At 45.8% G+C, this 27,035-nt stretch overlaps 1 protein-coding gene across 1 annotated transcript in view; it reads right to left on the minus strand.

The window, feature by feature from the left end:
- Positions 1–582: 582 nt before the first annotated feature.
- The window catches only part of LOC135533112 (beta-mannosidase-like), a 39,356-nt gene continuing 12,903 nt past the window's right edge, over positions 583–27,035 (minus strand). Inside the window, exons 10-17 of the mRNA XM_064960522.1 lie at positions 26,892–26,978; positions 25,486–25,653; positions 20,713–20,931; positions 20,457–20,621; positions 16,955–17,099; positions 10,090–10,232; positions 8,256–8,519; positions 583–1,313 (exon numbers count right to left, since the gene is read on the minus strand). Coding sequence (XP_064816594.1) covers positions 1,086–1,313; positions 8,256–8,519; positions 10,090–10,232; positions 16,955–17,099; positions 20,457–20,621; positions 20,713–20,931; positions 25,486–25,653; positions 26,892–26,978 — 1,419 coding nt within the window. The 3' untranslated portion in view covers positions 583–1,085. The remainder of the gene's footprint in view (positions 1,314–8,255; positions 8,520–10,089; positions 10,233–16,954; positions 17,100–20,456; positions 20,622–20,712; positions 20,932–25,485; positions 25,654–26,891; positions 26,979–27,035) is intronic.

Below are 27,035 nucleotides of genomic sequence, written 5' to 3' on the forward strand. Positions count from 1 at the left end.
TCAGTACTCATCTCAGAGAGGTTAGGGAGAGGGTCTCAGTACTCATCTCAGAGAGAGGTTAGGGAGAAGGTCTCAGTACTCATCTCAGAGAGGTTAGGGAGGGTCTCAGTACTCATCTCAGAGAAGGTCTCAGTACTCATCTCAGAGAGGTTAGGGAGGGACTCAGTACTCATCTCAGAGAGGTTAGGGAGAGGGTCTCCCAGTACTCATCTCAGAGAGGTTAGGAGAGGGTCTCAGTACTCATCTCAGAGAGTTAGGGAGAGGGTCTCAGTAAGGGCTTTACATTTTTTTTTTTTATTAATCATTGGTAGCACTGGTGCTCCCTACTTTAAACAATTAGGAGCACCACATGAAATTTAATTAGCCTGACGTCTGGAGGTATCCTCAGTAATTAGCCTGACGTCTGGAGGTATCCTCAGTAATTAGCCTGGCGTCTGGAGGTATCCTCAGTAGTGGCCTGGCGTCTGGAGGTATCCTCAGTAATTAGCCTGACGTCTGGAGGTATCCTCAGTAATTAGCCTGGCGTCTGGAGGTATCCTCAGTAATTAGCCTGGCGTCTGGAGGTATCCTCAGTAATGGCGTCTGGAGGTATCCTCAGTAATTAGCCTGACGTCTGGAGGTATCCTCAGTAATTAGCCTGACGTCTGGAGGTATCCTCAGTAATTAGCCTGACGTCTGGAGGTATCCTCAGTAATTAGCCTGACGTCTGGAGGTATCCTCAGTAATTAGCCTGACGTCTGGAGGTATCCTCAGTAATTAGCCTGACGTCTGGAGGTATCCTCAGTAATTAGCCTGACGTCTGGAGGTATCCTCAGTAATTAGCCTGACGTCTGGAGGTATCCTCAGTAATTAGCCTCACTTCCGGAGGTATACTCATCTCAGAGAGAGGTTAGGGAGAAGGTCACAGTACTCATCTCAGAGAGCTTAGGGAGAGGGTTTTGGGTTAACTCCTGGGTACTGGGTAGTGGTTCAGTAAGTACGTCCAAAATGGCACCCTATTCCCTATATTGTGGACAACCCATAGAGCTCTGGTCTAATGTTGTGCACTATGTAGGGTATAGGATACCATTTGATACGCAAGATAGTCAGTACACATCTCTCAATGACGTAACAGTCAGTGCCTGGGCTAGCTGCTGGGTACTGGTGGGACCCCAGGGGTTAAAGGTGACTGTTCTGTTCCTGGTGACCATGAGGAATCCGTTGGTGCTGAATCGTCCTGGAACGTCCCCCACATCCAGCCATACGAAAGCTGCTACGGCAGAGGACTGCAGGGTCACGGTGTATCCTCCCATCTCGTCCTGCTGCACCTCGGCCTGAGAGGAGAGAGAGAGGTCACTATGGAAGTCCTGCTGACCATCCAGAGAGAGAGAGAGAGAGAGAGAGAGAGAGAGAGAGAGAGAGAGAGGTCACTATGGAAGTCATACTGACCACCCAGAGAGAGAGAGAGAGAGAGAGAGAGAGAGAGAGAGAGAGAGAGAGAGAGAGAGAGAGAGAGAGAGAGAGAGGGGTCATTATGGAAGTCATACTGACCACCCAGAGAGAGAGAGAGAGAGAGAGAGAGAGAGAGAGAGAGAGAGGTCATATGGAAAGTCATACTGACCACCCAGAGAGAGAGAGAGAGAGAGAGAAAGAGAGAGAGGTCACTATGGAAGTCATACTGACCACCCAGAGAGAGAGAGAGAGAGGTCACTATGGAAGTCATACTGACCACCCAGAGAGAGAGAGAGAGAGAGAGAGAGAGAGAGAGAGAGGTCATATGGAAGTCATACTGACCACCCAGAGAGAGAGAGAGAGAGAGAGAGAGAGAGAGAGAGATCACTATGGAAGTCATGACCACCCAGAGAGAGAGAGAGAGAGAGAGAGAGAGAGAGAGAGAGAGAGAGAGAGAGAGAGAGAGAGAGAGAGAGGGTCATTATGGAAGTCATACTGACCACCCAGAGAGAGAGAGAGAGAGAGAGAGAGAGAGAGAGAGAGAGAGTCATATGGAAGTCATACTGACCACAGGAGAGAGAGAGAGAGAGAGAGAGAGAGAGAGAGAGAGAGAGAGAGGAGGTCACTATGGAAGTCATACTGACCACCCAGAGAGAGAGAGAGAGACTGGTCACTATGGAACCCATACTGACCACCCAGAGAGAGAGAGAGAGAGAGAGAGAGAGAGAGAGAGAGAGAGAGAGAGAGAGAGAGAGAGAGAGAGAGAGAGAGAGAGAGTCATATGGAAGTCATACTGACCACAGAGAGAGAGAGAGAGAGAGAGAGAGAGAGAGAGAGAGAGAGAGAGAGAGAGAGAGAGAGAGATCACTATGGAAGTCATACTGACCACCCAGAGAGAGAGAGAGAGAGAGAGAGAGAGAGAGAGAGAGAGAGAGAGAGAGAGAGAGAGAGAGAGAGAGGTCACTATGGAAGTCAGGGGGCTGAAAATAGAGCATTCCTGGTCCATTACTAATAATACCCTATTCATAATGTGTAATAAAAACACATATAACACAGTGTGAACTATGCATAATGCATTATGATGCACAACCAATAACAAGCTGTATATGAACCCAGACTACCCTAAGAGCATATACATTAGTCCTCATGCCATCCCAGAGAGACAGGGAGGTTGAAACATAGCACTGCTTATCTATTCAATAACAAGCTGTATATGAACCCAGACTTCCCTGTAGGAGATCCAGTGGACTAATGTGATTGATATGACGTAATTAGAACTATGAACCCAGACTTCCCTGGACTAGGAGATCCAGACTTCCCTGTAGGAGATCCAGTAATGTGATTGATATGACGTAATTAGAACTATGAACCCAGACTTCCCTGTAGGAGATCCAGTGGACTAATGTGATTGATATGACGTAATTAGAACTATGAACCCAGACTTCCCTGTAGGAGATCAGTGGACTAATGTGATTGATATGACGTAATTAGAACTATGAACCCAGACTTCCCTGTAGGAGATCCAGTGGACTAATGTGATTGATATGACGTAATTAGAACTATGAACCCAGACTTCCCTGTAGGAGATCCAGTGGACTAATGTGATTGATATGACGTAATTAGAACTATGAACCCAGACTTCCCTGTAGGAGATCCAGTGGACTAATGTGATTGATATGACGTAATTAGAACTATGAACCCAGACTTCCCTGTAGGAGATCCAGTGGACTAATGTGATTGATATAGCGTAATTAGAACTATGAACCCAGACTTCCCTGTAGGAGATCCAGTGGACTAATGTGATTGATATGACGTAATTAGAACTATGAACCCAGACTTCCCTGTAGGAGATCCAGTGGACTAATGTGATTGATATGACGTAATTAGAACTATGAACCCAGACTTCCCTGTAGGAGATCCAGTGGACTAATGTGATTGATATGACGTAATTAGAACTATGAACCCAGACTTCCCTGTAGGAGATCCAGTGGACTAATGTGATTGATATGACGTAATTAGAACTATGAACCCAGACTTCCCTGTAGGAGATCCAGTGGACTAATGTGATTGATATGACGTAATTAGAACTATGAACCCAGACTTCCCTGTAGGAGATCCAGTGGACTAATGTGATTGATATGACGTAATTAGAACTATGAACCCAGACTTCCCTGTAGGAGATCCAGTGGACTAATGTGATTGATATGACGTAATTAGAACTATGAACCCAGACTTCCCTGTAGGAGATCCAGTGGACTAATGTGATTGATAATTAGAACTATGAACCCAGACTAGGAGATCCAGTGGACTAATGTGATTGATATGACGTAATTAGAACTATGAACCAGACTTCCCTGTAGGAGATCCAGTGGACTAATGTGATTGATATGACGTAATTAGAACTATGAACCCAGACTACCCTGTAGGAGATCCAGTGGACTAATGTGATTGATATGACGTAATTAGAACTATGAACCCAGACTTCCCTGTAGGAGATCCAGTGGACTAATGTGATTGATATGACGTAATTAGAACTATGAACCCAGACTTCCCTGTAGGAGATCCAGTGGACTAATGTGATTGATATGACGTAATTAGAACTATGAACCCAGACTTCCCTGTGATTGGAGATCCCCAGACTTCCCTGTAGGAGATCCAGTGGACTAATGTGATTGATATGACGTAATTAGAACTATGAACCCAGACTTCCCTGTAGGAGATCCAGTGGACTAATGTGATTGATATGGACTAATGTGATTGATATGACGTAATTAGAACTATGAACCCAGACTTCCCTGTAGGAGATCCAGTGGACTAATGTGATTGATATGACGTAATTAGAACTATGAACCCAGACTTCCCTGTAGGAGATCCAGTGGACTAATGTGATTGATATGACGTAATTAGAACTATGAACCCAGACTTCCCTGTAGGAGATCCAGTGGACTAATGTGATTGATATGACGTAATTAGAACTATGAACCCAGACTTCCCTGTAGGAGATCCAGTGGACTAATGTGATTGATATGACGTAATTAGAACTATGAACCCAGACTTCCCTGTAGGAGATCCAGTGGACTAATGTGATTGATATGACGTAATTAGAACTATGAACCCAGACTTCCCTGTAGGAGATCCAGTGGACTAATGTGATTGATATGACGTAATTAGAACTATGAACCCAGACTTCCCTGTAGGAGATCCAGTGGACTAATGTGATTGATATGACGTAATTAGAACTATGAACCCAGACTTCCCTGTAGAGATCCAGTGGACTAATGTGATTGATATGACCTATGAACCCAGACTTCCTGTAGGAGATCCAGTGACTAATGTGATTGATATGACGTAATTAGAACTATGAACCCAGACTTCCCTGTAGGAGATCCAGTGGACTAATGTGATTGATATGACGTAATTAGAACTATGAACCCAGACTTCCCTGTAGGAGATCCAGTGGACTAATGTGATTGATATGACGTAATTAGAACTATGAACCCAGACTTCCCTGTAGGAGATCCAGTGGACTAATGTGATTGATATGACGTAATTAGAACTATGAACCCAGACTTCCCTGTAGGAGATCCAGTGGACTAATGTGATTGATATGACGTAATTAGAACTATGAACCCAGACTTCCCTGTAGGAGATCCAGTGGACTAATGTGATTGATATGACGTAATTAGAACTATGAACCCAGACTTCCCTGTAGGAGATCCAGTGGACTAATGTGATTGATATGACGTAATTAGAACTATGAACCCAGACTTCCCTGTAGGAGATCCAGTGGACTAATGTGATTGATATGACGTAATTAGAACTATGAACCCAGACTTCCCTGTAGGAGATCCAGTGGACTAATGTGATTGATATGACGTAATTAGAACTATGAACCCAGACTTGTAGGAGATCCAGTGGACTAATGTGATTGATATGACGAATTAGAACTATGAACCCAGACTTCCTGTAGGAGATCCAGTGGACTAATGTGATTGATATGACGTAATTAGAACTATGAACCCAGACTTCCCTGTAGGAGATCCAGTGGACTAATGTGATTGATATGACGTAATTAGAACTATGAACCCAGACTTCCCTGTAGGAGATCCAGTGGACTAATGTGATTGATATGACGTAATTAGAACTATGAACCCAGACTTCCCTGTAGGAGATCCAGTGGACTAATGTGATTGATATGACGTAATTAGAACTATGAACCCAGACTTCCCTGTAGGAGATCCAGTGGACTAATGTGATTGATATGACGTAATTAGAACTATGAACCCAGACTTCCCTGTAGGAGATCCAGTGGACTAATGTGATTGATATGACGTAATTAGAACTATGAACCCAGACTTCCCTGTAGGAGATCCAGTGGACTAATGTGATTGATATGACGTAATTAGAACTATGAACCCAGACTTCCCTGTAGGAGATCCAGTGGACTAATGTGATTGATATGACGTAATTAGAACTATGAACCCAGACTTCCCTGTAGGAGATCCAGTGGACTAATGTGATTGATATGACGTAATTAGAACTATGAACCCAGACTTCCCTGTAGGAGATCCAGTGGACTAATGTGATTGATATGACGTAATTAGAACTATGAACCCAGACTTCCCTGTAGGAGATCCAGTGGACTAATGTGATTGATATGACGTAATTAGAACTATGAACCCAGACTTCCCTGTAGGAGATCCAGTGGACTAATGTGATTGATATGACGTAATTAGAACTATGAACCCAGACTTCCCTGTAGGAGATCCAGTGGACTAATGTGATTGATATGACGTAATTAGAACTATGAACCCAGACTTCCCTGTAGGAGATCCAGTGGACTAATGTGATTGATATGACGTAATTAGAACTATGAACCCAGACTTCCCTGTAGGAGATCCAGTGGACTAATGTGATTGATATGACGTAATTAGAACTATGAACCCAGACTTCCCTGTAGGAGATCCAGTGGACTAATGTGATTGATATGACGTAATTAGAACTATGAACCCAGACTTCCCTGTAGGAGATCCAGTGGACTAATGTGATTGATATGACGTAATTAGAACTATGAACCCAGACTTCCCTGTAGGAGATCCAGTGGACTAATGTGATTGATATGACGTAATTAGAACTATGAACCCAGACTTCCCTGTAGGAGATCCAGTGGACTAATGTGATTGATATGACGTAATTAGAACTATGAACCCAGACTTCCCTGTAGGAGATCCAGTGGACTAATGTGATTGATAAGACGTAATTAGAACTATGAACCCAGACTTCCCTGTAGGAGATCCAGTGGACTAATGTGATTGATATGACGAATTAGAACTATGAACCCAGACTTCCCTGTAGGAGATCCAGTGGACTAATGTGATTGATATCCAGTGGACGTAATTAGAACTATGAACCCAGACTTCCCTGTAGGAGATCCAGTGGACTAATGTGATTGATATGACGTAATTAGAACTATGAACCCAGACTACCCTGTAGGAGATCCAGTGGACTAATGTGATTGATATGACGTAATTAGAACTATGAACCCAGACTTCCCTGTAGGAGATCCAGTGGACTAATGTGATTGATATGACGTAATTAGAACTATGAACCCAGACTTCCCTGTAGGAGATCCAGTGGACTAATGTGATTGATATGACGTAATTAGAACTATGAACCCAGACTTCCCTGTAGGAGATCCAGTGGACTAATGTGATTGATATGACGTAATTAGAACTATGAACCCAGACTTCCCTGTAGGAGATCCAGTGGACTAATGTGATTGATATGACGTAATTAGAACTATGAACCCAGACTTCCCTGTAGGAGATCCAGTGGACTAATGTGATTGATATGACGTAATTAGAACTATGAACCCAGACTTCCCTGTAGGAGATCCAGTGGACTAATGTGATTGATATGACGTAATTAGAACTATGAACCCAGACTTCCCTGTAGGAGATCCAGTGGACTAATGTGATTGATATGACGTAATTAGAACTATGAACCCAGACTTCCCTGTAGGAGATCCAGTGGACTAATGTGATTGATATGACGTAATTAGAACTATGAACCCAGACTTCCCTGTAGGAGATCCAGTGGACTAATGTGATTGATATGACGTAATTAGAACTATGAACCCAGACTTCCCTGTAGGAGATCCAGTGGACTAATGTGATTGATATGACGTAATTAGAACTATGAACCCAGACTTCCCTGTAGGAGATCCAGTGGACTAATGTGATTGATATGACGTAATTAGAACTATGAACCCAGACTTCCCTGTAGGAGATCCAGTGGACTAATGTGATTGATATGACGTAATTAGAACTATGAACCCAGACTTCCCTGTAGGAGATCCAGTGGACTAATGTGATTGATATGACGTAATTAGAACTATGAACCCAGACTTCCCCAGTGGACTAATGGATTGATATGACCAGAACCCAGACTGGACTAATGTGATTGATATGACGTAATTAGAACTATGAACCCAGACTTCCCTGTAGGAGATCCAGTGGACTAATGTGATTGATATGACGTAATTAGAACTATGAACCCAGACTTCCCTGTAGGAGATCCAGTGGACTAATGTGATTGATATGACGTAATTAGAACTATGAACCCAGACTTCCCTGTAGGAGATCCAGTGGACTAATGTGATTGATATGACGTAATTAGAACTATGAACCCAGACTTCCCTGTAGGAGATCCAGTGGACTAATGTGATTGATATGACGTAATTAGAAGCAGAACTCGTCATGATGCGGTCAGGTCAGTTGTGGTGATGTCATTGTCACTAGTTGTGTCCAGTCAGTCCATCTTACTGTGATGTTGGGTCTCAGCATCCACTGGGCATTTTTGGGCGAGCTGAGGAAGAGGTGGTTAATGGGACCTTGCTGGCTGTTGACGTCCTCAAGGTGAAAGGTCAGGAGACAGGTGAGGCGGGTACAGCTCCCGCTCCCACACCCCGCCAGCAGGGCTGTGATTGGCTGTTTGTGGATGACCTCAGCACTTCCTCCTTCCACGAGCACCAATCCGGAAGCCACAGTGCACACAGGATCCAGACTGCTCCACTCATGGACTGAAACCTGACGACAAGATACATCAGTCTACAATCAGTACTCTGTCACTGAGGGTGTTGGAACACAGTTATCCACCTGCCAGAGGAACACAGTTATCCACCTGCCAGAGGAACACAGTTATCCACCTGCCAGAGGACTAGAGGAACACAGTCATCCACCTGCCAGAGGAACACAGTTATCCACCTGCCAGAGGACTAGAGGAACACAGTTATCCACCTGCCAGAGGACTACAGAGGAACACAGTTATCCACCTGCCAGAGGACTAGAGGAACACAGTTATCCACCTGCCAGAGGACTAGAGGAACACAGTTATCCACCTGCCAGAGGACTACAGAGGAACACAGTTATCCACCTGCCAGAGGACTACAGAGGAACACAGTTATCCACCTGCCAGAGGACTACAGAGGAACACAGTTATCCACCTGCCAGAGGACTACAGAGGAACACAGTTATCCACCTGCCAGAGGACTACAGAGGAACACAGTTATCCACCTGCCAGAGGACTACAGAGGAACACAGTTATCCACCTGCCAGAGGACTACAGAGGAACACAGTTATCAACCTGCCAGAGGACTACAGAGGAACACAGTTATCCACGTAGCCTGCCTGGGGACTACAGAGGAACACAGTTATCCACGTAGCCTGCCCGGGGACTCCAAGCGGGCTGTCATGTGCTTTTTACTGAGGAGTGGCTTCCGTCTGGCCACTCTACCATAAAGACATGATTGGTGGAGTGCTGCAGAGATGGTTCTCCTTCTGGAATGTTTTTCCCATCTCCACAGAGGAACTCTGGAGCTCTGTCAGAGTGACCATCGGGTTCTTGGTTACCTCCCTGACCAAGGCCCTTCTCCCCCGATTGCTCAGTTTGGCCAGGCGGCCAGCTTTAGGAAGAGTATTGGTGGTTCCAAACTTCTTCCATTTAAGAATGATGGAGGCCACTGTGTTCTTGAGGACCTTCAATGCTGCAGAAATGTTTTGGTAGCCTTCCCCAAATCTGTGCCTTGAGACAATCCTGTCTTAGACCTCTTACGGACAATTCCTTCGACCTCATGGCTTGGTTTTTGCTCAGACATACACTGTCAACTGTGGGACCAATCAAATGAATTGACCACAGGTGGACTCCAATCAAGTTGTAGAAACATCTCAAGGATGATCAATGGAAACAGGATACACCTGAACTCAATTTCAAGTCTCATAGCAAAGGGTCTGAATACTTATGTATATAAGGTATCTATTTTTAAAAATGTATAAAATTAGCAAACATTTTAAAATCTGTTTTCGCTTTGTCATTATGGGTTATTGTGTGTAGATTGATGAGGAAAAAAACACATGGAATCCATTTTAGAATAAGGCTGTAACAAAAGGTAGAAAAAGTCCAGGAGTCTGAATACTTTTTCATACAGTATTTTTTGCTAATATTTATCAAGGCTGCCAATAATTATGGATCTGACTGTACATGCATAAATAGGTTATTAAACAGGCATGTTTCTGTGTATTGTGTTTTTAATGTGTGGACTTGAGTGGTATTGAGAAACAGTTATTTGATGTGTTGAAAATGACGAGAGGGTCAACGTACCACAGTTCTGAGGTGAAGGTCGTGGCTCAGGTCAGACACAGCATAGACCACCAGACTACCCTGGTCCTCAAAGCCCACCGGAAGCACAGGGGAGAAGAAGTCCTTGGCAAAGTAATGGAGCATCTTCCACTTCCCACCAAACTCTGCAGACGAAGAAGACAAACATATGTGAAACCTGGTCTCCCATGGGAGAAACCAACGTCTTGACAGTGAGACCAAGAGGCAATTTCCCCATCCGCGGAGCAATTTCCCCATCCGCGGGGCAATTTCCCCATCCGCGGAGCAATTTCTCCATCCGCGGGGCAATTTCCCCATCCGCGGGGCAATTTCCCCTTCGCCGAGGGTGACTGAGTATATTTGCTACTCCTCTACAAAAAGAAACATATTGGTTGGCAACAAGCCTATCTACCAAACAATCAACCAATCGACTAATTGGAGTAAGCCCTAAATGGTATGAGAGTAGATACCTTGATATTTAAACTATTTCCACTCGTCATCCATATTTAGCAGCCGGTATGCTATTTGTATAATTATCAACTATAGGAGATATGTCATTCGTTGAAGGAGGTTTTCCAGCAGGAGGTTGTTCCCAGCAGGAGGTTCCAGCAGGAGGTTGTCTAGCAGGAGGTTGTCTAGCAGGAGGTTGTCTAGCAGGAGGTTGTCTAGCAGGAGGTTGTCTAGCAGGAGGTTGTCCAGCAGGAGGTTGTCCAGCAGGAGGTTGTCCAGCAGGAGGTTGTCCAGCAGGAGGTTATCTAGTGTCCAGCAGGAGGTTGTCCAGCAGGAGGTTGTCCAGCAGGAGGTTGTCCAGCAGGAGGTTATCTAGCAGGAGGTTGTCCAGCAGGAGGTTGTCCAGCAGGAGGTTGTCCAGCAGGAGGTTGTCCAGCAGGAGGTTGTCCAGCAGGAGGTTGTCCAGCAGGAGGTTGTCCAGCAGGAGGTTGTCCAGCAGGAGGTTGTCCAGCAGGAGATTGTCCAGCAGGAGGCTGTCCAGCAGGAGGTTGTCCAGCAGGAGGTTGTCCAGCAGGAGGTTGTCCAGCAGGAGGTTGTCCAGCAGGAGGTTGTCCAGCAGGAGGTTGTCCAGCAGGAGGTTGTCCAGCAGGAGGTTGTCCAGCAGGAGGTTGTCCAGCAGGAGGTTGTCCAGCAGGAGGTTGTCCAGCAGGAGGTTGTCCAGCAGGAGGTTGTCCAGCAGGAGGTTGTCCAGCAGGAGGTTGTCTAGCAGGAGGTTGTCTAGCAGGAGGTTGTCTAGCAGGAGGTTGTTTAGCAGGAGGTTGTATAGCAGGAGGTTGTATAGCAGGAGGTTGTCCAGCAGGAGGTTGTTTAGCAGGAGGTTGTCTAGCAGGAGGTTGTTTAGCAGGAGGTTGTATAGCAGGAGGTTGTCCAGCAGGAGGTTGTCCAGCAGGAGGTTGTCCAGCAGGAGGTTGTCTAGCAGGAGGTTGTCTAGCAGGAGGTTGTCTAGCAGGAGGTTGTCTAGCAGGAGGTTGTATAGCAGGAGGTTGTCCAGCAGGAGGTTGTCCAGCAGGAGGTTGTCCAGCAGGAGGTTGTCTAGCAGGAGGTTGTCCAGCAGGAGGTTATCCAGCAGGAGGTTGTCCAGCAGGAGGTTGTCTAGCAGGAGGTTGTCTAGCAGGAAGTTGTCTAGCAGGAGGTTGTCCAGCAGGAGGTTGTCCAGCAGGAGGTTGTCTAGCAGAAGGTTGTCTAGCAAGGTAAGCAACTTTGGTAATTTGACTTTTGTTTGACTGTCGCTACAAAGTTATGATTTGACAAAGCTGTAGCCTACTCGGGGTGCACTCTGCGCGTCCTGAGCGTGCTCTGTGGTGACATAGGCCTACTGCTGAATGCCCTTAATTATTTGAGGAACGTGATCATGCTCAGAATTTATGACCGGCCTGTTGTGCAATTCACATCAATGCCATTGGCAAAGTTACTACCATTACTAAATATCAGTTTAATAAGCTGTGAAATCTTTACATAGTGGCGCAGCCAAGCCAACAAGGTGGCACAGCACCCCTCTTATTTGGGGAGAACCCTGGCATAGTGGCCAGACTGGGGGAGAACCCTGGCATAGTGACCAGCTCTGGGGGAGAACCCTGGCATAGTGACCAGCTCTGGGGGAGAACCCTGGCATAGTGACCAGCTCTGGGGGAGAACCCTGGCATAGCAAACAGGTCTGGGGAGAACCCTGGCATAGTGACCAGCTCTGGGGGAGAACCCTGGCATAGTGACCAGCTCTGGGGGGGAGAAGCCTGGCATAGCGACCAGCTCTGGGGAGAACCCTGGCATAGCGACCAGCTCTGGGGGAGAACCCTGGCATAGCGACCAGCTCTGGGGGAGAACCCTGGCATAGCGACCAGCTCTGGGGAGAACCCTGGCATAGCGACCAGCTCTGGGGGAGAACCCTGGCATAGCGACCAGCTCTGGGGGAGAACCCTGGCATAGTGACCAGCTCTGGGGGAGAACCCTGGCATAGTGACCAGCTCTGGGGGAGAACCCTGGCATAGTGACCAGCTCTGGGGGAGAACCCTGGCATAGTGACCAGATCTGGGGAGAACCCTGGCATAGTGACCAGCTCTGGGGAGAACCCTGGCATAGTGACCAGCTCTGGGGGAGAACCCTGGCATAGTGACCAGATTTGGGGAGAACCCTGGCATAGTGATCAGCTCTGGGGAGAACCCTGGCATAGTGACCAGGTCTGGGGAGAACCCTGGCATAGTGACCAGATCTGGGGAGAACCCTGGTATAGTGACCAGATCTAAGGAGAACCCTGGCATAATGACCAGCTCTGGGGAGAACCCTGGCATAATGACCAGATCTGGGGAGAACCCTGGCATAGTGACCAGATCTGGGGAGAACCCTGGCATAGTGACCAGCTCTGGGGAGAACCCTGGCATAATGACCAGCTCTGGGAGAACCCCTGGCATAGTGACCAGCTCTGGGGGAGAACCCTGGCATAGTGACCAGCTCTGGGGGAGAAGTGACCAGCTGGGGGAGAACATAGTGACCAGCTCTGGGGGAGAACCCTGGCATAGTGACCAGCTCTGGGGGAGAACCCTGGCATAGTGACCAGCTCTGGGGAGAACCCTGGCATAGTGACCAGCTCTGGGGAGAACCCTGGCATAGTGACCAGATCTGGGGAGAACCCTGGCATAGTGACCAGCTCTGGGGGAGAACCCTGGCATAGTGACCAGCTCTGGGGAGAACCCTGGCATAGTGACCAGCTCTGGGGGAGAACCCTGGCATAGTGACCAGCTCTGGGGGAGAACCCTGGCATAGTGACCAGCTCTGGGGGAGAACCCTGGCATAGTGACCAGCTCTGGGGGAGAACCCTGGCATAGTGACCAGCTCTGGGGGAGAACCCTGGCATAGTGACCACTTTAAACGCTTTAAAAATGGTCACTTCGATGTATGCTGCATTTCCCAGGACTCTCGGGACAAATACGATTTACAATGAAGTCGGAAAGTATTCAGACCCCTTGACTTTTTCCACATTTTATTATGTTACAGCCTTATTCTAGAAATGATTACATTGTTTTTTCCCTCATCAATCTATACACAATACCCCATAAGGACAACACCAAAATGGCTTTCGGAATTTTTAGCAAATGTATAACTAAAAACAGAAATACTTCATTTCCATAAGTATTCAGACCCTTTGCTATGAGAATCGAAATTGAGCTGGTAGACTGCAGGACCAGGACATCCTGTAACAGGACCTACCTAGAGAGGACCAGGACATCCTGTAACAGCACCTACCTAGAGAGGCCCGGGACATCCTGTAACAGCACCTACCTATAGAGGACCAGGACATCCTGTAACAGCACCTACCTAGAGAGGCCCGGGACATCCTGTAACAGCACCTACCTACAGAGGACCAGGACCTACCTATAGAGGACCAGGACATCCTGTAACAGCACCTACCTATAGAGGACCAGGACCTACCTACAGAGGACCAGGACCTACCTATAGAGGACCAGGACATCCTGTAACAGCACCTACCTACAGAGGACCAGGACCTACCTATAGAGGACCAGGACATCCTGTAACAGCACCTACCTATAGAGGACCAGGACATAGTGACCAGGTCTGGGGAGAACCCTGGCATAGTGACCAGATCTGGGGAGAACCCTGGCATAGTGACCAGCTCTGGGGGGGAACCCTATAGAGGACCAGGACCTACCTATAGAGGACCAGGACATACTGTAACAGCACCTACCTATAGAGGACCAGGACATCCTGTAACAGGACCTACCTATAGAGGACCAGGACCTACCTATAGAGGACCAGGACATACTGTAACAGCACCTACCTATAGAGGACCAGGACCTACCTATAGAGGACCAGGACATCCTGTAACAGCACCTACCTATAGAGGACCGGGACATCCTGTAACAGCACCTACCTATAGAGGACCGGGACATCCTGTAACAGCACCTACCTACAGAGGACCAGGACATCCTGTAACAGCACCTACCTAGAGAGGACCAGGACATCCTGTAACAGCACCTACCTATAGAGGACCAGGACATCCTGTAACAGCACCTACTTATAGAGGACCAGGACATACTGTAACAGCACCTACCTATAGAGGACCAGCACCTACCTACAGAGGACCAGGACATCCTGCAACAGGACCTACCTATAGAGGACCAGGACTTCCTGTAACAGGACCTACCTACAGAGGACCAGGACATACTGTAACAGCACCTACCTATAGAGGACCAGCACCTACCTACAGAGGACCAGAAAATCCTGCAACAGGACCTACCTATAGAGGACCAGGACTTCCTGTAACAGGACCTACCTATAGAGGACCAGGACATCCTGTAACAGCACCTACCTACAGAGGACCAGGAACTACCTATAGAGGACCAGGACATACTGTAACAGCACCTACCTATAGAGGACCAGGACATACCTATAGAGGACCAGGACATCCTGTAACAGCACCTACCTATAGAGGACCGGGACATCCTGTAACAGCACCTACCTATAGAGGACCAGGACATCCTGTAACAGCACCTACCTACAGAGGACCAGGACCTACCTATAGAGGACCAGGACCTACCTATAGAGGACCAGGACATCCTGTAACAGCACCTACCTATAGAGGACCAGGACATCCTGTAACAGCACCTACCTAGAGAGGACCAGGACATCCTGTAACAGGACCTACCTATAGAGGACCAGGACATCCTGTAACAGCACCTACCTATAGAGGACCAGGACATCCTGTAACAGCACCTACCTATAGAGGACCAGGACATACTGTAACAGGACCTACCTATAGAGGACCAGGACATCCTGTAACAGCACCTACCTATAGAGGACCAGGACATCCTGTAACAGCACCTACCTATAGAGGACCAGGACTTCCTGTAACAGCACCTACCTATAGAGGACCAGGACATACTGTAACAGGACCTACCTATAGAGGACCAGGACATCCTGTAACAGCACCTACCTATAGAGGACCAGGACATCCTGTAACAGGACCTACCTATAGAGGACCGGGACATTCCTGTAACAGCACCTACCTAGAGAGGACCAGGACGTCCTGTAACAGCACCTACCTATAGAGGACCGGGACATTCCTGTAACAGCACCTACCTATAGAGGACCAGGACATCCTGTAACAGCACCTACCTATAGAGGACCGGGACATTCCTGTAACAGCACCTACCTACAGAGGACCAGGACATCCTGTAACAGCACCTACCTATAGAGGACCGGGACATTCCTGTAACAGCACCTACCTAGAGAGGACCAGGACGTCCTGTAACAGCACCTACCTATAGAGGACCGGGACATTCCTGTAACAGCACCTACCTATAGAGGACCAGGACATCCTGAAACAGCACCTACCTATAGAGGACCAGGACATCCTGTAACAGCACCTACCTATAGAGGACCAGGACCTACCTATAGAGGACCAGGACATCCTGTAACAGCACCTACCTATAGAGGACCAGGACCTACCTAGAGAGGACCAGGACATCCTGTAACAGGACCTACCTATAGAGGACCAGGACATTCCTGTAACAGCACCTACCTAGAGAGGACCAGGACATCCTGTAACAGCACCTACCTATAGAGGACCAGGACCTACCTATAGAGGACCAGGGCCTACCTATAGAGGACCAGGACATCCTGTAACAGCACCTACCTATAGAGGACCAGGACATCCTGTAACAGCACCTACCTACAGAGGACCAGGACATCCTGTAACAGCACCTACCTATAGAGGACCAGGACCTACCTACAGAGGACCAGGACATCCTGTAACAGCACCTACCTATAGAGGACCAGGACCTACCTACAGAGGACCAGGACATCCTGTAACAGGACCTACCTATAGAGGACCAGCACCTACCTACAGAGGACCAGGACATCCTGTAACAGGACCTACCTACAGAGGACCAGGACATCCTGTAACAGCACCTACCTACAGAGGACCAGGACATCCTGTAACAGCACCTACCTATAGAGGACCAGGACATCCTGTAACAGCACCTACCTAGAGAGGACCAGGACATCCTGTAACAGCACCTACCTATAGAGGACCAGGACATCCTGTAACAGGACCTACCTATAGAGGACCAGGACATCCTGTAACAGGACCTACCTATAGAGGACCAGGACATCCTGTAACAGGACCTACCTATAGAGGACCAGGACATCCTGTAACAGCACCTACTTATAGAGGACCAGGACATCCTGTAACAGGACCTACCTATAGAGGACCAGGACATCCTGTAACAGGACCTACCTATAGAGGACCAGGACATCCTGTAACAGCACCTACTTATAGAGGACCAGGACATCCTGTAACAGCACCTACCTATAGAGGACCAGGACATCCTGTAACAGCACCTACCTATAGAGGACCAGGAAGGGCCCTGCCAGATATCATTGAGTTGCCAGTAGAGAGCTCCCATGGTGTGACCTTTGCCCTCGATGACCTCACTCTGGCTGCGGCGGTAGAACTCTGTCTGGACCTTAACACACTGGGACTGCATGACCTGGAGGAAGACCACTCATAGTTACCTGGAGGAAGACAACTCATGTGGTATGTGGTATGTAGTGTCTGGCGTACCTGTGTGATGTAGTGTCTGGCGTACCTGTCTGGTGTACCTGTCTGGCGTACCTGTGTGATGTAGTGTCTGGCGTACCTGTGTGATGTTGTGTCTGGCGTACCTGTCTGGTGTACCTGTCTGGCGTACCTGTGTGATGTAGTGTCTGGCGTACCTGTGTGATGTAGTGTCTGGCATACCTGTGTGATGTAGTGTCTGGCGTACCTGTGTGATGTAGTGTCTGGCGTACCTGTGTGATGTAGTGTCTGGCGTACCTGTGTGATGTTGTGTCTGGCGTACCTGTGTGATGTTGTGTCTGGCGTACCTGTGTGATGTAGTGTCTGGCGTACCTGTGTGATGTAGTGTCTGGCGTACCTGTGTGATGTAGTGTCTGGCGTACCTGTGTGATGTAGTGTCTGGCGTACCTGTCTGGTGTACCTGTCTGGCGTACCTGTCTGGTGTACCTGTCTGGTGTACCTGTGTGATGTAGTGTCTGGCGTACCTGTGTGATGTAGTGTCTGGCGTACCTGTCTGGTGTACCTGTCTGGCGTACCTGTGTGATGTAGTGTCTGGCGTACCTGTGTGATGTAGTGTCTGGCGTACCTGTGTGATGTTGTGTCTGGCGTACCTGTGTGATGTTGTGTCTGGCGTACCTGTGTGATGTAGTGTCTGGCGTACCTGTGTGATGTAGTGTCTGGCGTACCTGTGTGATGTAGTGTCTGGCGTACCTGTGTGATGTAGTGTCTGGCGTACCTGTCTGGTGTACCTGTCTGGCGTACCTGTGTGATGTAGTGTCTGGCGTACCTGTGTGATGTAGTGTCTGGCGTACCGGTGTGATGTTGTGTCTGGCGTACCTGTGTGATGTTGTGTCTGGCGTACCTGTGTGATGTAGTGTCTGGCGTACCTGTGTGATGTAGTGTCTGGCGTACCTGTGTGATGTAGTGTCTGGCGTACCTGTGTGATGTAGTGTCTGGCGTACCTGTCTGGTGTACCTGTCTGGCGTACCTGTCTGGTGTACCTGTCTGGCGTACCTGTCTGGTGTACCTGTCTGGTGTACCTGTGTGATGTAGTGTCTGGCGTACCTGTGTGATGTAGTGTCTGGCGTACCTGTCTGGTGTACCTGTCTGGCGTACCTGTGTGATGTAGTGTCTGGCGTACCTGTGTGATGTAGTGTCTGGCGTACCTGTGTGATGTTGTGTCTGGCGTACCTGTGTGATGTTGTGTCTGGCGTACCTGTGTGATGTAGTGTCTGGCGTACCTGTGTGATGTAGTGTCTGGCGTACCTGTGTGATGTAGTGTCTGGCGTACCTGTGTGATGTAGTGTCTGGCGTACCTGTCTGGTGTACCTGTCTGGCGTACCTGTGTGATGTAGTGTCTGGCGTACCTGTGTGATGTAGTGTCTGGCGTACCTGTGTGATGTTGTGTCTGGCGTACCTGTGTGATGTTGTGTCTGGCGTACCTGTGTGATGTAGTGTCTGGCGTACCTGTGTGATGTAGTGTCTGGCGTACCTGTGTGATGTAGTGTCTGGCGTACCTGTGTGATGTAGTGTCTGGCGTACCTGTCTGGTGTACCTGTCTGGCGTACCTGTCTGGTGTACCTGTCTGGTGTACCTGTGTGATGTAGTGTCTGGCGTACCTGTGTGATGTAGTGTCTGGCGTACCTGTCTGGTGTACCTGTCTGGCGTACCTGTGTGATGTAGTGTCTGGCGTACCTGTGTGATGTAGTGTCTGGCGTACCTGTGTGATGTTGTGTCTGGCGTACCTGTGTGATGTTGTGTCTGGCGTACCTGTGTGATGTAGTGTCTGGCGTACCTGTGTGATGTAGTGTCTGGCGTACCTGTGTGATGTAGTGTCTGGCGTACCTGTGTGATGTAGTGTCTGGCGTACCTGTGTGATGTAGTGTCTGGCGTACCTGTGTGATGTAGTGTCTGGCGTACCTGTGTGATGTAGTGTCTGGCGTACCTGTGTGATGTAGTGTCTGGCGTACCTGTGTGATGTAGTGTCTGGCGTACCTGTGTGATGTAGTGTCTGGCGTACCTGTGTGATGTAGTGTCTGGCGTACCTGTCTGGTGTACCTGTCTGGCGTACCTGTGTGATGTAGTGTCTGGCGTACCTGTGTGATGTAGTGTCTGGCGTACCTGTGTGATGTTGTGTCTGGCGTACCTGTGTGATGTTGTGTCTGGCGTACCTGTGTGATGTAGTGTCTGGCGTACCTGTGTGATGTAGTGTCTGGCGTACCTGTGTGATGTAGTGTCTGGCGTACCTGTGTGATGTAGTGTCTGGCGTACCTGTCTGGTGTACCTGTCTGGCGTACCTGTGTGATGTAGTGTCTGGCGTACCTGTGTGATGTAGTGTCTGGCGTACCTGTGTGATGTTGTGTCTGGCGTACCTGTGTGATGTTGTGTCTGGCGTACCTGTGTGATGTAGTGTCTGGCGTACCTGTGTGATGTAGTGTCTGGCGTACCTGTGTGATGTAGTGTCTGGCGTACCTGTGTGATGTAGTGTCTGGCGTACCTGTCTGGTGTACCTGTCTGGCGTACCTGTCTGGTGTACCTGTCTGGTGTACCTGTGTGATGTAGTGTCTGGCGTACCTGTGTGATGTAGTGTCTGGCGTACCTGTCTGGTGTACCTGTCTGGCGTACCTGTGTGATGTAGTGTCTGGCGTACCTGTGTGATGTAGTGTCTGGCGTACCTGTGTGATGTTGTGTCTGGCGTACCTGTGTGATGTTGTGTCTGGCGTACCTGTGTGATGTAGTGTCTGGCGTACCTGTGTGATGTAGTGTCTGGCGTACCTGTGTGATGTAGTGTCTGGCGTACCTGTGTGATGTAGTGTCTGGCGTACCTGTGTGATGTAGTGTCTGGCGTACCTGTGTGATGTAGTGTCTGGCGTACCTGTGTGATGTAGTGTCTGGCGTACCTGTGTGATGTTGTGTCTGGCGTACCTGTGTGATGTAGTGTCTGGCGTACCTGTCTGGTGTACCTGTCTGGCGTACCTGTGTGATGTAGTGTCTGGCGTACCTGTGTGATGTAGTGTCTGGCGTACCTGTGTGATGTTGTGTCTGGCGTACCTGTGTGATGTTGTGTCTGGCGTACCTGTGTGATGTAGTGTCTGGCGTACCTGTGTGATGTAGTGTCTGGCGTACCTGTGTGATGTAGTGTCTGGCGTACCTGTGTGATGTAGTGTCTGGCGTACCTGTGTGATGTAGTGTCTGGCGTACCTGTGTGATGTAGTGTCTGGCGTACCTGTGTGATGTAGTGTCTGGCGTACCTGTGTGATGTAGTGTCTGGCGTACCTGTCTGGCGTACCTGTGTGATGTACAGTGTGTCCTTGTATCTCTTCAGTGGATCTGCTGAGGCTGGGAGATGGTAGTGTAGTCCAGCCTGTTGCAGCATCTGCTGGTTGCCAGTCTGGTGGTGCTGACGGTGAGACGAGAAGTTACTCCCATAACTCCAGTCTTCTGACACAGACACCTGCGAGCAGAGAGCATCAAATCACTGGATGACCTGAAGGCGGTACAATACAGGAATGTACATGTCGTCCTCCCCAACCAGGGTACAGCACCTTCTGCAAGGTGGAGAAGGAGGGCCAGGACTGGAAGCCGTACTCGGAGGCGAAGCGTGTGCGTGGCAGGGCCGTCCAGTCCCAGCAGTCATGGCTGTAGCTATAGTAGTGTGTGTCTCCATAGTGTAGGTCGTAGGGGTCGTGGGCCACCCAGCCCTCCTGCTGAGACTCTACTCCGTTAGTGGGACTGGAGACTAGGAACGGGCGACTACCGTCTTCCTGAGGTGGAGATAGGAACCTGGTTAAATTAGGCTGGGGTTGTCACAATACCAGTATGGCGATACCCTGAAGGAGTGTTTCCCAAACTAGGGGCCTGAGAGAAACAGAACCAGAGTTATGTCAATAACCTCAAGTAGCCTCCAGTAGCCTCCAGTAACCTCCAGTAACCTCCAGTAGTCTCTAGACAATCTTCTGTTTCCATCTACAATGCCCACAAGCCACACAGAACTCATTAGAACAGAGTGGACAACACCAGGCAATAAACCAAAAGGCACTAAATCAGACAATGTTGGGTGAGGGCAGGGTTCTACCAGGCTAGGGAGAGATAGGGCTCAGTCCAGTCTGGTTCTACCAGGCTAGGGAGAGATAGGGTTCAGTCTGGTTCTACCAGGCTAGGGAGAGATAGGGTTCAGTCCAGTCTGGTTCTACCAGGCTAGGGAGAGATAGAGTTCAGTCCAGTCTGGTTCTACCAGGCTAGGGAGAGATAGGGTTCAGTCCAGTCTGGTTCTACCAGGCTAGGGAGAGATAGGGTTCAGTCCAGTCTGGTTCTACCAGGCTAGGGAGAGATAGGGTTCAGTCCAGTCTGGTTCTACCAGGCTAGGGAGAGATAGGGTTCAGTCCAGTCTGGTTCTACCAGGCTAGGGAGAGATAGGGTTCAGTCCAGTCTGGTTCTACCAGGCTAGGGAGAGATAGGGTTCAGTCTGGTTCTACCAGTCGAGGGAGAGATAGGGTTCAGTTCAGTCTGGTTCTACCAGGCTAGGGAGAGATAGGGTTCAGTCCAGTCTGGTTCTACCAGGCGAGGGAGAGATAGGGTTCAGTCCAGTCTGGTTCTACCAGGCTAGGGAGAGATAGGGTTCAGTCCAGTCTGGTTCTACCAGGCGAGGGAGAGATAGGGTTCAGTCCAGTCTGGTTCTACCAGGCTAGGGAGCGATAGGGTTCAGTCCAGTCTGGTTCTACCAGGCTAGGGAGAGATAGGGTTCAGTCCAGTCTGGTTCTACCAGGCGAGGGAGAGATAGGGTTCAGTCCAGTCTGGTTCTACCAGGCGAGGGAGAGATAGGGTTCAGTCCAGTCTGGTTCTACCAGGCGAGGGAGAGATACTGTATATAAGGTTAGTATACTGTATATAAGGTTAGTGTACTGTATATACTGTATATAAGGTTAGTACACTGTATATAAGGTTAGTATACTGTATATAAGGTCAGTGTACTGTATATAAGGTTAGTGTACTGTATATACTGTATATAAGGTTAGTATAGTGTATATAAGGTTAGTATACTGTATATAAGGTTAGTGTACTGTATATAAGGTTAGTGTACTGTATATACTGTATATAAGGTTAGTATAGTGTATATAAGGTTAGTATACTGTATATAAGGTTAGTGTACTGTATATACTGTATATAAGGTTAGTATATTGTATAAGGTTAGTATACTGTATATAAGGTTAGTATACTATATATACTGTATATAAGGTTAGTATAGTGTATATAAGGTTAGTATACTGTATATAAGGTTAGTGTACTGTATATACTGTATATAAGGTTAGTATATTGTATAAGGTTAGTATACTGTATATAAGGTTAGTATACTATATATACTGTATATAAGGTTAGTATACTGTATATACTGTATATAAGGTTAGTATACTATATATACACTATATATAAGGTTAGAATACTGTATATAAGGTTAGTATACTGTATATAAGGTTAGTATATTGTATAAGGTTAGTATACTGTATATAAGGTTAGTATACTATATATACGGTATATAAGGTTAGTATACTGTATATACTGTATATAAGGTTAGTATACTGTATATAAGGTTAGTATACTATATATAAGGTTAGTGTACTGTATATACTGTATATAAGGTTAGAATACTGTATATAAGGTTAGTATACTATATATACTATATATAAGGTTAGTATAGTGTATATAAGGTTAGTATAGTGTATATAAGGTTAGTATACTATATATACTATATATAAGGTTAGTATACTGTATATAAGGTTAGTATACTATATATACGGTTAGTATACTATATATACTATATATAAGGTTAGAATACTGTATAAGGTTAGTATACTATATATAAGGTTAGTATACTGTATATAAGGTTAGTGTACTATATATACTGTATATAAGGTTAGTATACTATATATACTGTATATAAGGTTAGTATACTATATATACTATATATAAGGTTAGTGTACTATATATACTGTATATTAGGTTAGTATACTATATATACTGTATATAAGGTTAGTGTACTATATATACTGTATATAAGGTTAGTGTACTATATATAGTGTATATAAGGTTAGTATACTATATATACTGTATATAAGGTTAGTATACTATATATACTGTATATAAGGTTAGTATACTATATATACTATATATAAGGTTAGTATACTGTATATAAGGTTAGTATAGTGTATATAAGGTTAGTATACTATATATACTGTATATAAGGTTAGTATAGTGTATATAAGGTTAGAATACTGTATATAAGGTCAGTGTACTGTATATACTGTATATAAGGTTAGTATAGTGTATATAAGGTTAGAATACTGTATATAAGGTCAGTGTACTGTATATACTGTATATAAGGTTAGTATAGTGTATATAAGGTTAGAATACTATATATACTGTATATAAGGTTAGTATAGTGTATATAAGGTTAGTATAGTGTATATAAGGTTAGTATACTATATATACTGTATATAAGGTTAGTATAGTGTATATAAGGTTAGTATACTATATATACTGTATATAAGGTTAGTATAGTGTATATAAGGTTAGAATACTGTATATAAGGTTAGTATAGTGTATATAAGGTTAGTATAGTGTATATAAGGTTAGTATAGTGTATATAAGGTTAGTATAGTGTATATAAGGTTAGTATACTATATATACTGTATATAAGGTTAGTATAGTGTATATAAGGTTAGTATAGTGTATATAAGGTTAGTATAGTGTATATAAGGTTAGTATAGTGTATATAAGGTTAGTATAGTGTATATAAGGTTAGTATAGTGTATATAAGGTTAGTATACTATATATACTGTATATAAGGTTAGTATAGTGTATATAAGGTTAGTATAGTGTATATAAGGTTAGTATAGTGTATATAAGGTTAGTATACTATATATACTGTATATAAGGTTAGTATAGTGTATATAAGGTTAGTATACTATATATACTGTATATAAGGTTAGTATAGTGTATATAAGGTTAGTATACTGTATATAAGGTCAGTGTACTGTATATACTGTATATAAGGTTAGTATACTATATATAAGGTTAGTATACTGTATATAAGGTTAGTATAGTGTATATAAGGTTAGTATACTATATATACTGTATATAAGGTTAGTATAGTGTATATAAGGTTAGAATACTGTATATAAGGTCAGTGTACTGTATATACTGTATATAAGGTTAGTATACTATATATAAGGTTAGTATACTGTATATAAGGTTAGTATAGTGTATATAAGGTTAGTATACTATATATACTGTATATAAGGTTAGTATAGTGTATATAAGGTTAGTATAGTGTATATAAGGTTAGTATACTGTATATAAGGTCAGTGTACTGTATATACTATATATAAGGTTAGTATACTATATATAAGGTTAGTATAGTGTATATAAGGTTAGTATACTATATATACTGTATATAAGGTTAGTATAGTGTATATAAGGTTAGTATAGTGTATATAAGGTTAGTATAGTGTATATAAGGTTAGTATAGTGTATATAAGGTTAGTATAGTGTATATAAGGTTAGTATAGTGTATATAAGGTTAGTATACTATATATACTGTATATAAGGTTAGTATAGTGTATATAAGGTTAGTATACTGTATATAAGGTTAGTATAGTGTATATAAGGTTAGTATAGTGTATATAAGGTTAGTATAGTGTATATAAGGTTAGTATAGTGTATATAAGGTTAGTATAGTGTATATAAGGTTAGTATACTATATATACTGTATATAAGGTTAGTATAGTGTATATAAGGTTAGTATACTGTATATAAGGTTAGTGTACTGTATATACTGTATATAAGGTTAGAATACTGTATATAAGGTTAGTATAGTGTATATAAGGTTAGTATACTATATATAGTGTATATAAGGTTAGTATACTGTATATAAGGTTAGAATACTGTATATAAGGTCAGTGTACTGTATATACTGTATATAAGGTCAGTGTACTGTATATAAGGTTAGTATAGTGTATATAAGGTTAGTATACTGTATATAAGGTCAGTGTACTGTATATAAGGTTAGTATAGTGTATATAAGGTTAGAATACTGTATATAAGGTCAGTGTACTGTATATACTGTACATAAGGTATATTCTGTAAATGTCAACTGAAAGTTTGGGGAAAATGAAAATAAGATTCAAATTAGAAGAAAAACAATCAATCCCCAATTTAGACTTCTGTAGAATGACCCACATAGGTAATAGGGTTTTGGGTGGCATTAGACACAGATCATGACTCAGTATTTCTTAGTTCAATGTCTCAGATATGTCTCTCACCTTCTGAACAATAGCCCTGATGTTGTCCACATACAGAGTCACATAGTCTCTATGGTACCGGGGTTGCTGGGCAACGGGGATGCCGAACCAATTAGTGGCCAGGGCCGCCTCATTCTCGTTGTTCCCACTCCACACGATGACCGAGGGGTGGGACTTTAAGCGCCTCACCTGATTGGGGCGAGGAAACAGGAAGGAACACGTGTTATTTCATGCTATAACCAGGAAATGAGTCATCCTTATCAATATTAACATTCATCAAGGCCTTGTCCAGGGGATGCTGCATCAAGCTGCCTCACGCTACAGAAACAGGAGATTTGCAGAGTGCTCTACGGGCCGTCGAGGTCTGGACAAAGATTCTAACGTCCACCCTGTAGTGTCTCTACGGGCCGTCGAGGTCTGGACAAAGATACTATCAACCCTGTAGTGTCTCTACGGGTGGACAAAGATACTAACGTCAACCCTGTAGTGTCTCTACGGGCCGTCGAGGTCTGGACAAAGATTCTAACGTCAACCCTGTAGTGTCTCTACGGGCCGTCGAGGTCTGGACAAAGATTCTAACGTCAACCCTGTAGTGTCTCTACGGGCCGTCGAGGTCTGGACAAAGATTCTAACGTCAACCCTGTAGTGTCTCTACGGGCCGTCGAGTTCTGGACAAAGATACTATCAACCCTGTAGTGTCTCTACGGGTGGACAAAGATACTAACATCAACCCTGTAGTGTCTCTACGGGCCGTCGAGGTCTGGACAAAGATACTAACGTCAACCCTGTAGTGTCTCTACGGGCCGTCGAGGTCTGGACAAAGATTCTAACGTCAACCCTGTAGTGTCTCTACGGGCCGTCGAGGTCTGGACAAAGATTCTAACGTCAACCCTGTAGTGTCTCTACGGGCCGTCGAGTTCTGGACAAAGATACTAACGTCAACCCTGTAGTGTCTCTACGGGCCGTCGAGGTCTGGACAAAGATTCTAACGTCAACCCTGTAGTGTCTCTACGGGCCGTCGAGTTCTGGACAAAGATACTAACATCAACCCTGTAGTGTCTCTACGGGTGGACAAAGATACTAACATCAACCCTGTAGTGTCTCTACGGGCCGTCGAGGTCTGGACAAAGATACTAACATCAACAATGTAGTGTCTCTATGGGCCGTCGAGGTCTGGACAAAGATACTAACATCAACCCTGTAGTGTCTCTACGGGCCGTCGAGGTCTGGACAAAGATACTAACATCAACAATGTAGTGTCTCTACGGGTCGTCGAGGTCTGGACAAAGATACTAACATCAACCCTGTAGTGTCTCTACGGGCCGTCGAGGTCTGGACAAAGATCCTAAAGTCAACCCTGTAGTGTCTCTACGGGCCGTCGAGGTCTGGACAAAGATACTAACGTCAACCCTGTAGGTGTAGCTCACCTGTTGGACAACCTCCTCTCGAACCGTCTCTATGAAGTCAGGCTCAGTGGGGTACATGGCACAGGCAAACATGAAGTCCTGCCAGATCTAAGGACAGACAAGGTATTGGTCAAAAGTACAGCAGTATAAAGGGAGTGGGGAGTT

The sequence above is a fragment of the Oncorhynchus masou genome, unplaced genomic scaffold (genome assembly GCF_036934945.1).
Source record: "Oncorhynchus masou masou isolate Uvic2021 unplaced genomic scaffold, UVic_Omas_1.1 unplaced_scaffold_2225, whole genome shotgun sequence".
Lineage (NCBI taxonomy): Eukaryota > Metazoa > Chordata > Actinopteri > Salmoniformes > Salmonidae > Oncorhynchus > Oncorhynchus masou.